Source organism: Artibeus jamaicensis, unplaced genomic scaffold (assembly GCF_021234435.1).
Source record: "Artibeus jamaicensis isolate MK-2021 breed Jamaican fruit bat unplaced genomic scaffold, CSHL_Jam_final contig_354, whole genome shotgun sequence".
NCBI classification, from domain to species: Eukaryota; Metazoa; Chordata; class Mammalia; order Chiroptera; family Phyllostomidae; genus Artibeus; species Artibeus jamaicensis.
Window position 1 is genome coordinate 16,371,088 of NW_026521803.1, and position 13,635 is coordinate 16,384,722.

The 13,635-nt window shown below is 36.6% G+C and overlaps 1 protein-coding gene across 2 annotated transcripts in view; it reads right to left on the reverse strand.

Annotated features, from left to right (window-relative positions):
* The window catches only part of TRAPPC8 (trafficking protein particle complex subunit 8), a 91,536-nt gene that overhangs the window by 74,540 nt on the left and 3,361 nt on the right, over nt 1–13,635 (reverse strand). For both annotated transcript variants that reach the window (XM_037165634.2, XM_037165635.2), the window contains exon 2: nt 10,798–10,992. In XM_037165634.2, the coding sequence (XP_037021529.2) occupies nt 10,798–10,992 (195 nt within the window). The remainder of the gene's footprint in view (nt 1–10,797; nt 10,993–13,635) is intronic.

Below are 13,635 nucleotides of genomic sequence, written 5' to 3' on the forward strand. Positions count from 1 at the left end.
GGTGAGGGGCATTGATAGAAGCTGTACCTCACTGAATGTAATTTGTTTTACAGTTTTGACTTTGGAACTATAAAAATGTCCACATAATTAAAGATTAAATAAAAAAGAACAGGCAGGTATACACCCATGTATGTGTTCATAATTTGAAATAATTTCTAAATACTGGTACAAGACACTGTACCATATTCTTAATTGGATACTCAAGAACATGAGGAACAAAGAAAAAATTTCAAAATATATATGGCAGAAGTGGGTTTTATCTTTCGGGCTGGTCACATTAAGGTTAGCATGGTAACTTTTTCCTTTAGCCTCTTATTTTCTTAAGGGGCTAATTAAGAAAATAGTATAAAATTTCCTCAGAAAACTAAAAATGGAACTGCATTTTGACCTGGTAATTCCACTGCTGGGATTATACCCTAAGAATCCTGAAACACCAATCCAAAAGAACCTATGCACCTCAACGTTCATAGCAGCACAATTTACAATAGGCAGGTGTTGGAAGCAGCCTAATTGCTCATCGGTAAACAAGGAGATCAAAAAACTGTGGTACATTTACACAATAAAATACTACACAACAGAATGAACTCCTACCCTTCGTGACAGTATGGATAGATCTGAAGAGCCTTATGCTAAGTGAAATAAGCCAGGAAGTGAAAAACAAATACCACAATCTAACCTATAAATGGAACTTAATCAACAAATCAAACAAGCAAGCAAAATATAACCAGAGATATTGAAATAAAGAACAAATTGACAGTAACCAGAGGGAAGGGAAGAGGGTGAAAAGAAAGAGAAGGAAGGTTGTCAAGGAGAATACGTATGAAGGACACATGGACAAAGCCAAAAGGGAGTAGGATCAAGGGTGGGAAGGGGGGGAACTGCTGAGGGGGAAATGGAGACAAACGTACTTGAACAACAACTGAAAAAAGAAAGTCCTTCTTCACTTATTTTACAAGCCAATAAATCAAGAGCATCCTTCCATTTTTTTTTCAAATGACACTCTTACAGAAAGTGGAAAAATAGTAGTCTTTAAATGTTTTATATTAACAAAAGGTTTCAACACTTAGTGACAATTCTCTCCCTTTAGGAATCTCTTGTACTTCTGGGATGAAATCAGTATTTCGCCCATATCCCTTTCCATTTCTATACCTTCTTTCTTTGGGATTGAAACAGCAACCGCGTGTCCTACCAGTCACTACACAGAATGTCTTGTATGCTGTCTTGGTAAAGAAGGGTAAGGAAGGCAGCTAATGGCCAAAAAACGTGTGGGGAACCACCCTGCCTGGTTTCAGAAGCTGAAACCCCCACCCCCATGGCTAAGGCTGAGTAAAGGACCTTGGAACCATAAGCCCCTAGGGAGACAAAGCTTATCTCCCTGGCAGGGGCACTGCCTCTGACCACTCTTTCTTCACTCTGCCTGACCCCAGGAGGATGACTGGTTAGCCAATGACAGGAAAGATTCCTCAAGGGAGGGATGATTGAAGACAGACATGGTCTGTCTTCAAAGCCCCTTCAAAGGGGCCCTCAGGGAAGGACTTGGAGGGGGGGGTGTTATAGAAAAAGGAGGTGATGGATGCTCACTCCTCTGCTTTAAAATAGCCTGAGTCCTCATTCTGTCTGCAAGAAGTCTCCTAATTTCTTGGCTGCCTTACTTCCCCTGCCTGAATTAAGCCTGAAACAATGCTGGAGGTGGGTGTGGCCCTGGGCAGGAACAGGCAGTTCCTTGAGCCATCGGGCCTAAGAAAGAATACATAAAATCCTGTGAAACCTGCTTTGCTAAGAATGTCCTCAGTTGTCTGATAAGGGTCCAGGCATGAAAGGAGTTTGCCTCCCAAAGTTTTATAGCCCTTTAGCTATCTGACCCTGACTCAGAATAAACCCTCATAGTTCTCTGAATGTTATCTACTGTTTGATCCTTACTACCTGACAAAGATTGAACTTTACCTGTATTCCTGAGCAAACTGAATCCAGTAAAAGCCCACTGAGGAACAGGCTCCTGGCCCTTCTTCGAGAGATCAGCCACCTTTCCTCCCCAAGCAGATCGTGTCTTGCTAGACTTATTTTCATCCACAATGGCCAGGGGACTCTGCTGGACAAAACTCCCCCACAATAAAGCTCTATCCTGCAACCCCCCTTTTTTCTTCCCTTCTTAGTGCCAGTAATTTGGTACACAACTTATTAATGTTCCCAATAAATATCTAACAAGGGTAACAGCAGTGTGCTAAATCTAGACCAACTCTGGTCCTCATCCTACTGAAGCTAAAATACTTAGTAACCCCAAATCTTCAGGTGAAAGAGACCGAATACTCTAAACATCACCTGTAAATCATATTTTCCCTTCCTAATCATTCACAAAAGCTCAAAGTGCCAGAAAATCACAGACTAAAAAAATCAACATATTACAAATAATGTTGGTACTTATTACAATGCAACTTTAGATAAATAGTAGATATACCAAAACTAATAGAGTGGGGCAAAAGTAGGTTTACAGTTGTGAGTATGCAAAAATGTATGCTTATATTATTATTTTATTTTTTTCCATATGAACAACTGAAAACCTACATTTGCCTCACCCTGTATTAAAACATCCAAGTAAAGGAAAGGAATTAAATAAGTAAACATATATTACTTAGATAAATGTACAGACTCAAACTAAAAAATATCTGAGACTAAATTCTGGGATTATCAGAAAATATGGTTTAATACAGAGAATCTTAGAAAACAAGAGCCACAACAAACTAAAATCAAAATTCATAAAATTTAACAGTTTGCAAGTCATAAAAGATCTTAGATAATAGGAAGAAGTAAGAAATACTAACAAATTTTAACAACACCCATAGTGACTGTTTTTAAGGGGACTACTTCTAATCAAGTGTTTTCAGAAGAATCAGCAAAAATCAAAGTATTCCAAAGACAGTCATGATTACATATGCCCAATTTTTAGATTTCTCAGACACCACAGGTGGAAAATTTTAAAAAATAAACTGTCCTCTTCTCAAACTATATGCCTTTGAACCCACAACATATCAGGGGGAAAAATTAGTCATTGTCATTTAACCATCTGAATCTAACTGGCCCTTGATATTTTATTTTTATTTCAATTTACAATTACCTAAAGATATAATAATAAAGGAACGGTAAAAAAAACTTTAAAAAAATTTAGTAAGAATTTAAACATAGCCAACTCCAATTGTATTCCATATTTTCTTGGTTTTAAAGGTATATGACTTAATTTGGCAACATTCTTTGAATGCAACTAACTGACCACTGATGCAAGTCCAACTGTCATGAACGGACCTGGAACACATCCACTGTGTGACTACTGATTCCATATTTGAATACATTTGATAAGCTAATAAATTCTAGCTTATCATTACTTCTGGTTCTTCTTGTACTTGCATAGTCAAGGTACATCATTTTGGAAAATTTGATGGCTTATAATTTTGCTGAAGAAAAAAATGCCATCTTATTTGCTCCAACACTAAAAAACATTTTCATATTTTTAAACTTAATAGCAAATAGTATATTGAATCCAATGAATTTTTTTATTTCTACATCATTTTATTCTTTCCAATCATTTTCATACACATGCCTGCCTTCAGCATTTGTCACTCACAAACTGTATCAAGCAAATTTTGTTAAAAAATCACCATAAAAGATGAAAGAATACTGTTACATGTCATTTAACAAAATCAAGTGGTCTAGGTTCTACTCTTATAATATTATGTGAAATCCCTCCTGTTAAATTACTGACTAGCTAGATGAAAATACTGTTTATTTTTTGTCCTTAGAAATACATTGCTCAGTTATTAATTTTTGAGTTTGGGAAATCTGGATTAGATATTGTCATCTGAAGACTCATAAGGTAAAATCTCTGTACATGATCAATTTCATCACTAGAGCTAGGCTGTCCAATAGAATAGGTAGGTAGCCACTAGCAGGCACCTGAAATGTGGCTTATCTGAATAGAGATGTGATCTAGGTGTAAAATACACAGGAGATTTCAAACACAGTACAAAAAATCTGTAATTTTCTATTGATTACATGTTGAAATGATATTTTGTATAGTCTGGGTTGAATAAAACATAGTATTAATATTAATCTCACCTCTTTCTTTGTATTTTTATTGTAACTAGAGAATATTAAAAACTACATAAGTGCCCTGGCTGGTATAGCTCAGTGGATTGAGCGCAGGATGAGAACCAAAGGGTCGCTGGTTCAATTCCCAGTCAGGGCACATGCCTGGGTTGCCGGATAGGTCCCCAGTAGCGGGTGCACGAGAGGCAACCACACTCTCTGATATTTCTCTCCCTCTCTTGCTTCCTCCCCTACTCTCTAAAAAAATAAATAAACAAAACCTTTTTAAAAAAACTATATAAGCGGCTCACATATTTCAAATGGACAGTGCTAGGTTAGAATACTATTGTTTCACTACATTCATCTTATTTGTCTAATAATCATCAAATTGTATCTTCCACTGTCAGATTTCTTTTCTTTGCCAACAGGGACTAAAATTAAAAAGTTCTCTACTCTCAACTGTGTTCAAGAAAAAAATGAAAATAAAGATAATGGCTACAAATATGATATCTCCGGTCTTATAACTAACTTCTTAAATGCTCGGAGACCACTGTTGAAAAATATCACCTACACAAGCCCAAACTTTCAATATGCTTCCAAGATGCTTCTTTTTTTCTGCCCCATTTTAACCTGTAAGCAGAAAACCACGAATTAGCAAAAATTTTAGAAGAGCAACTAGTATGAAGGAACAGAGATCAAAACAAAAAAAAGGCACTAGAAGAAAGAGACTATTCTTGGATAAAAATCTTAAGAAGTCATCAGTAAAATCCTCAATTTTGGTGTGAAAAAAAAGACAACACAATAAACTTTGGACAACACAAATTTGAAATTGAAGGATGATACAAAAGTGATGACTTATTTCACTACTGTATCATCCTCCTACCTTCTAGGCATTTTCATCATTTCTTCCACTTTCTTCAGAGTAACTGATAATAAATAATTCATAGGATGGTAAAAAATGGCAAAATACTTCAAGATACTGGAAAAATAAAAATGCTAAGTTCCTATATTGCACTAACCACATTTTAAATAACTGTTGCTTTTTAAGGAGTGCTTTATGCTTTTTTATTTACATGAAAATTTAGAAAAAAATATTTAAGAATATTTAAACAATCCTCTAAAATACTGTTACACATGACTATGCTCCAAAATATCATGGTATTTTACAGAGTAATAGCAATTAATATAAAAGCAATCAGAAAGAGTATACTACACACTTAAAGGGGGATAAATAACTTTCTTCCTTATTAAAAGTGCAATCCAAATTATATTAAAAAACAACGCCTGGATTTAGTAGAAAATGTAAATCAAGAGTAAAGACAATAAACAATAGATGACAAGACAGATAACATAAATTGAACAAGCCAGTTTGCCTATTTTAGAAAATTGAGACATGTTAGTTGGGACGAATACAAAAAAAGTAGTAGCTGAGTAGAAAAAGGATAACAGGGAAGGAGCAGAGTGAGAACAATCTGGCGAACTGAGACTACCATAGAAAATGCCTATACATAACGAGGATTCCGGCAATTCCATCACTGCATCTTTCCAATTACTGCACCAAGGAACACTAGCTTTAACTGACCGATCTGATGAAAGAAGCATGGCTCTGATAAACTAGTCTCATGAGGTAAACACCTAACATGTATTTCTTAAACAGACTGGGTAAAAATTACAATGATTCACATTTATGGCAAAAATTAGAAGTGTATTTCTAGACATATAAAGACTATCTTACTTAAAATGAATAAAATCACTCATAAATCTCCAAATAGTATTATCGTTCTAATGGAATTTTATTAAAATGAATTCAGTGCTTCAGCACATCACACTGCTAGTCTTCAAGACCAACATAACAACAAAGCTGAAGAGACATGTCTTAAATTAGCAGGGAAAGAAGCTGAAGAAACTGTTTTCTTCTGGTATGTAGTTTACCCAAACCACATGGGATCCTTTTAAAATCTGCCACAATGATTCAGCTAATATAGTAGTAGTTCCTCCACCTGCATTTAAAGACAAATAGCACTCACTCCTTCCTCATGTAGAGGTGTTGCAGAGGCCTGAAAATATAATACACCTGGATAAAATAATTTCTCACATTGTTGTGAGAAATCATGACCACATTGTTCCTACAAACTATCTGCCGAACCACTTTAATACACTGCTTAAAAAAAATAAGTCCACCTCTAGTACACAGACAGCCAGACAGCAGATTTGAAAAAGTTACTCTGGAGAAACAAAATGATCCCATGTAAAAGAACTGTAAGTTATAAAAACTGGGCAAACTTCAAGCCTACTGTATATCACAGTCTCACTACCCAATACAGAAGACCACTAGCTGACAAGTTTTGTTATGCACAGGCAGGGTTTTAGTGCCTCAGTTAGAAATAGAAAATAACGGCAAGGGCTCATCAGGCATTTGAGGTAAGTTTCAAATATAAAAAAAGAGAGTAAAACAAGATGAAAAATAATACTAATGAGAGAATAATCACAAAATAAAAAACTTAAAAACAACAATTTATTCATATCCTCAGAGTTAAGATATCACAACAAGAAACAAAAACTATAATGCTAAAAAAAGAAAAATCAAGAGAGCAAGGGAAGTTGAAAACAAATGACAGTGAATATTAAGATTTTGATAGAGGGGTCAGAAAATTGCCCTGGCTGGTGTGGCTCAGTGGACTGAAGGCCAACCTGCAAACCAAAGAACTGCTGTTTCAATTCCTAGTCAGGGCACATGCCTGGGTTGCAGGCTGGGTCCCCAGTCAGGGGCATGCGAGAGACAACCACACTGATGTTTCTCTCCCTCTCTTCCTCCCTCCTTCTCCTCTAACAATAAATAAATAAAATCTTAAAATTTCCCCTGGGCCTCCAGCCAGTTAGGGGCATTTGGGAGGCAACCAGTGGATATATCTCTAGCACACTTTATCTCCCTCTTTTTCTCTCTCCCTTCCTATTTCTCAATCAATCAACGAATCAATCAATCAATCAAGTGCTGTGTAAGAATGGACTGAAAGCCCAATACATGGCTCAGTGATAAAAGGTGAGTAATATTTAATCATAATATTGAAAATAGTGACTAGTAACCAAAAATTATGAAAACTACATTAGAGATGGGGAAAGGAGGAAAAGGAATAATTAAGCTAAATCTTCATCAATTAAAAAAAGAAAAGAATAAATTTAAAACTGATCAAGCCATAGATATCCATACAAAAATATTACTTAGAAGCATAAAATAAGTATCAGGAAATCACTAAAAGAATTGGTGGGGCAGGGGCACAGGGCACAGATCATTGCTGTTTTCTCTTTAGAGTCTTTTTAGCATTATGTCTATGTGCATGTATCATTTCAATAAATTAAATGTTTTAAAAATAAAAGGTATTATGAGCTTTGGAAGTTAGAAAGATATCTGCAGCATAAACTTTTTAATTTATTTTTAAAATATGATAGTTAATCCCTCTCTTTATCCCCTCAGCACTTTGGCATATTGGATATGCCGTATCCCTATTACAATGTATTGTGATTAAAAGGTATTGTAGATAAGAACGTACTATGACTGTTGATTTACATGTTTGTCTCCCCCACCAGATTACAGACTCATACGACAGGTCTTATTCATCTTTATATCTCAATTCAAAGAATGTAGTAGGAATCATAAATATTTGTTACATGAGTAACAAAAATGTTAAAGACCTATCTGTAAAACAGAATCACAGGATTTCAGGTCTCAGAGACACCTCTGAGAAACAATGGAGCCAAATTCTCTGGTTTCCAAAGAATGAAACCAAGAATGAATAAGTGACTTACTCAAGTTATCCAATTAACTAATGGCTATGGTAATATAAAAACTTGGGATACTCTGGTATTTGTTCACTGCTGTTCACACTTCAACATTAATTTCCTATTGGTAACAAGAAAATAGTTCAAATTCCATCACATTCTCCCAGAAAATCCAAAACTTTGAAAGCATGTTATGCCAAAAACTATTCAAAATATGTACCTTGAAATTCACATTCTTTTGATGTGAAAAGACAACCACAATACTCTAAACTTAAAATTACCAGGTTAACTTATCTTGCTGGAATTAAAATTAGTAACATAAAAAGAAGAAAAATTATGAACATTTAAAACAATAATTCTACAAATATTTCTAACTATACAAGTACAACCAACAAACTTCGTGACTTAAAACACACCAGTTAAGTTTTCTCAGTATATTTAAGAAAATCCTTAAATATGCAATTTAAATATTTTAAATATGTTAAAATATATTATAAATTATAATGACTAAAAAGACTATTTCATTAGGCTGCTGAAATATCCTGATTGATGATGCACTTTTAACCTTTTCCCTATAAAAAATCTATCCCATGTCTTTCTCTATTAAGTCTTTTTCATACCACACCAAATACTGGTCACTATATATATTATTATTTGACCTACCAATCTGATCATGAAAATATTATTCAAAATAGATTAAGAAGCACTCAGAAAATATTTACTCATATAGTATACTCATTCCCTCCACTTAACACTAAGATAAAAAAATACAAATTTAACTATAGTGTACTTACGTCACAAAAGAATGTTGTTTTTTTAATCTACTGTTATTTCATTCAAGAAATATTTATTGTATACATATTCTAGGCATTGCCTTAGGTACTAGAAATAACATAAAGAGAACTTCCGCCAAGATGGAGGCGTAGGTGGAAGCACTGTGCCTCCTCACACAACCAAGTTTAAAAACAACAAAGTTTTAGCAACAAAAATGCAGCCAAACCACAGAAAACTGAACTATACGGAAGTCTGATAACAACAAACCCGTCAGCCAAACCGGTAAGAGGGGCAGAGCCAGCAGCAGAGCGGGGTCGGGCAGAAAAAATCCACCAGACCGACCCAGGCGCACAACCCAGGCACGCAGGCAGCCTTAGGCGGATCCCAGGTGTGGAGAAGCGGGTGGACTCACTGAGGGCTGACCACGGTCACAGGTTCGCACGCAGATAAACCGGTGAAGGAGCGAGCAATGAAACAGACCGTGCATGCCCCAGTGGTGGTAAGCGGCAGATGGGACAACCATTGTCCCTCTCTGACCCCGCCCCCACATACAGCATCACAAACCAGTGACCTGGGTGGCCCCCACCCTGGTGAACACCTAAGGCTCCGCTCCTCATACGTAACAGGCACAAACAGATCAAAACATGGCTCAAGAACAACTCAGAGCCCCTGAGTCGATAAATCTAAGCCATGAAGAAATAGCCAAACTTTCAGATGCACAGTTCGAAACACTGGTGATCAGGATGCTCACAGAAATGGTTGATTTTAGCCACAAATTAGAGGAATATATGAAGGCTAAAGTAATTGAAATGAAGGGAAATGCACAGGAAACCAATAGTAATGGAAAGGAAACTGGAACTCAAATCAAAGGAGTAGACCAGAAAGAGGAAAAAAATGACCAAACAGAAAAGGATGAAGAAACAAGAATTCAAAAAAATGAGGAGAGGCTTAGGAACCTCCAGGACATCTTTAAGTGTTCCAACATCCGAATTATAGGGGTACCAGAAGGGGAAGAGGAACAGTCACAAGTGAAAACCTTATTGAACAAATAATAAAGGAGAACTTCCCCAATCTGGCAAAGGAAATAGACTTCCAGGAAATCCAAGAAGCTCAGAGAGTCCCAAAGAAGTTGGACCCAAGAAGGAACACACCAAGGCACATCATCATTACATTAGCCAAGATTAAAATTAAGGAGACAATCCTAGAAGTAGCCAGAGATAAGGGGACAGTCACCTACAAAGGAGTTCCCATCAGACTGTCAGCGGATTTCTCAAAAGAGACCTTACAGGCAAGAAGGGGCTGGAAAAAGGTATTCCAAGTCATGAATACCAAAGACCTACAACCAAGATTACTCTATCCAACAAAGTTTTCATTTAGAATGGAAGGACAGATAAAGTGCTTCTCAGATAAGATCAAATTCAAGGAGTCCATCATCACCAAGCCCTTATTATATGAAATGTTAAAGGGACTTACCTAAGAAAAAGAAGATAAAAAAGATGAACAGTGAAAGGACAGCAAGCTGACAGTTATTAAGAACCATACCTAAAACAAAAACTAAGAGGACAGCTAGATCAGGAGCAGAACCATAGAAATGAAGATCACATGGAGGGTTAGCGACATGGGAGTGTGAGAAGGAGAAGGGGGGAGAAGGTACAGAAAATAAGTAGCATAGATGGTAGCTAGAAAATAGATAGGGGGGAGGGCAAGATTAGTATAGGAAATATAGAATCTAAAGAACTTGAGACACGTGGTCATAAACTAAAGGGGGAGAATGGTGGGGGAGGGGGGTGTGCAGGGTAGAGGGGAATGAAGGGGGGAATAGAACAACTGTAATGCCGTAATCAATAAAATATATTAAATAAATAAGCTGGGGAAAAAAAAAAGAAATAACATAAAGAGCCAAAGTTCTTGCCCTCATGGAGCATCTATTTGCTTTACAGTAGACCTATAAAAACAATTTTATTATGGGAAAATAAAATGAAATCTAATTCATACTCTGAATTCTTACTTGATTATAACCTCCTTAAAAGCAGTAACTTTTTTTCAACATGTGTTCCCAATCTATCATTCAGTAAGCACTTAAGTGTTATATGATTTCCAAGTCACAGAATTACTTTTCCTAAAAAAGAGAAATTTCTTTAAAAAGTAATAGTAAACCTTAATACATACCACTGATGTTGAGGTCATAATCTCCTGCTGTAATCACATTAGCTACTAATCCTTCCGCAGGCTGGCTGCAAGAAACAACATCACTCAAAAGCTTCCGAATGGCTCCAGGATGAGGCGGTTGGGTGACAATGTTGCTTACTGCTATCTTCAAATTTTTAATTATGTGAAGCTGATTATTAGGATCTCTCATATGAACTGTAAAAAAAAAAGAGAAAAAACCTTGAAATTAATTCTACACAATTCATGATAACCCAACCATAACAACAATAGTAAAAAACTGGGTTACTGGTTTACAAACAAAGATGATGACCAAGTTAGAAACCAGAAATTCTACGTGGAACAGTCTTCCATAAACACAAATAACTTACATTCCCTTTTAACCAAAAGGGCTAGCCAGACAGTCTGAACTTCTCACGCAATGCTACTATTCATGTCCCTATAGTATGTGTTTTCCATCCTCCTGTTTGGAGGTGCCAGGCACCAACCACCACCATCCATACCACGTCTCTAATTCTCACCTCACCCTAAGGCTGATGATCCAGGGCAGGGTGAAGTCTGTAGTATCAACACTGAAAATAGTAAAGGGCTTCAAAGAAAGGGAATTAAATGCTAAACTGAGGATTCCTCTACTTCCCCTAACGTGCTGCCTGCATTCTCGGCCACTACTATTCCTCTATCCTAAAAATCAAAGCTCACTCTGATATGGGATGTTGACAGTGGGGAAGTACTGGAACCAAAGGTATGAGGGAACTCTCCATACTTTCTGCTCAATTTTGCTGTGAACCTGAAAGTGTCCTAAAAAAATAAAGACTGTTAAAAAAAATCAACACCCAAATCCCTTTTCTCATCCCAGTATCTCTGGCATCTACCCTGTTACAGGCCTTGCCTCAGGGCTATAGGATTTATAACCAGTGGTTCAGAGCCTGAACAAGATAGAGCCAGGACAAGATAGACTTTCTTAGGAAATTATAACAAAACAGAATCCACAGTGCACAGTGGGAAATGTGAGCATAGTTTTTCATATTAATACAATCAGGCAATTTCCACAGTAGTATTAGAGCAGCCCATTATATTCAGGACCCAATTTTGGAGTCAGACTTTATTTGAAATCCCTTAATAACTGGGTTATCCTAAATAACTTTTTAACTTTTTCCTTCCTCAATTTCCTCACCTATAACATGTGATTAATACTTATTTCATAGGTTATTTTAAACATTTAAGTGAGATATTGCTATCTAAGGAAGTGTAAAGCACTGAGCACCATGACTGATACTTACATAACTATACAGTTAAAGTGCTCCAGAGATGATGGAGGCAGCCAGTATTAACACATACTATTTCAAGGACATCATGTATCATCATCTATGAATACGAGGCAACTCTGAAAAACTGGCTCTGGGTACCTACCCATAAAAAAAATGACCCTTTCCTTCCGAAAGGAAAATGCTTTAAACCAAACTTTTAAGGTCAGGCCTGCCTCCATTTTAAAAAGTTACATCTGTAAAAACTGTCTTCCTAAATCTCCAGTGTGTTGTCTGTTGATTTCTAACTTTTTAATTTAAAATCATAAATCATACACAAAAAATAGTTTAAAAAAATTATATATGGAATAAATGTTCACTTGTATTACAAGTACATGTACAGAAATACAGATACAATTTACATGCAAATTCCACTATACGGGTTGCCTATGAAAGGAGGAAATGGGCGTAAGGAATGGTAGAAAGGTGGTGTCAACCGTATCTATAATGTTTGATTTCTTGTTAAAGGAAAAAAAAGACATAAAACAAATTACAACAAGGTTAATATTTGTTGGTTCTGGGTAGTGGGGAGCTGGATGTTTTATGTATTATCTGCATTCTTCTGTAATTGTTTCTTTTTTCTAATTTAAATAAACAGACAGGACTCTTTCCCTAATTAAACTTCCCACCTTGTCTAACTGAAACTGAGAAACTAAAAAACATAAATACACTATGGTGCATTTCTGATATGTTTAGAAACAAGCATTTTCCATACAGTTGGTCCTTAATTATTGAATGGCATAAGTAGCCATGTATGTATTAAACCTCTCACAAAATTTTCAATTGGCCACTTATCTTTTAGTATCCCTAAGTGTCATCATAAAAAAGGATATTCTAGTTTTCCCCTATACTCGGAGTGGGCTTATCAGTTGGGTAATCCTACTAATAAATCCAGAAATGAGTTACTAAGTGTGGCGGCCAGCCTCGGAAACAGCCCCCCAGAGATCTCACCATTTCCTGTTATACACACTCTGGTGCGGCCTCCTCCCACAACCCAGGGCTGTGACCAAGAGAACACGGCTAAAGCAATGGCATGCCAATTCTGAGATAAGATTATAAGAGTACAGCTTTCATCCTGGGTTCTCTCTCTGATCACTCCCTGCAGAAGAAGCTAACTGCCACGTCATCGGAATACCAAGGAAGCCTATGGACAGGCCCACACAGCACAGAACTGAGGTCTCAGGCCAACATCCAGCGAGGAAGTGAGACTTGCCATAAGAGTGAGCTTGGAAGAGGATCCTCAAGCCCCAGATGACTGTAGCTCTTGCTGACAGCTCCACTGCAACCTCAACATAGACCCTGAGCCAGAAGCATCCAGCTAAGTCACTCCCAGATTCCTGGGAAACTTAGAGATAATAAATGCTTTTAAGGTGCCAAGTTTTGGGGTCAGTTGGTATACAATAATAGAATAAGTAATACATTGGAGGATCATTAAGAGAAATGCTCTTAAATCACACGCATAAAATTCAAAATCTTCAGAACTAAATGGCACAAAAGGTGATTAAAGATCAAAGAACATCTCAATTTCAAAATGAAA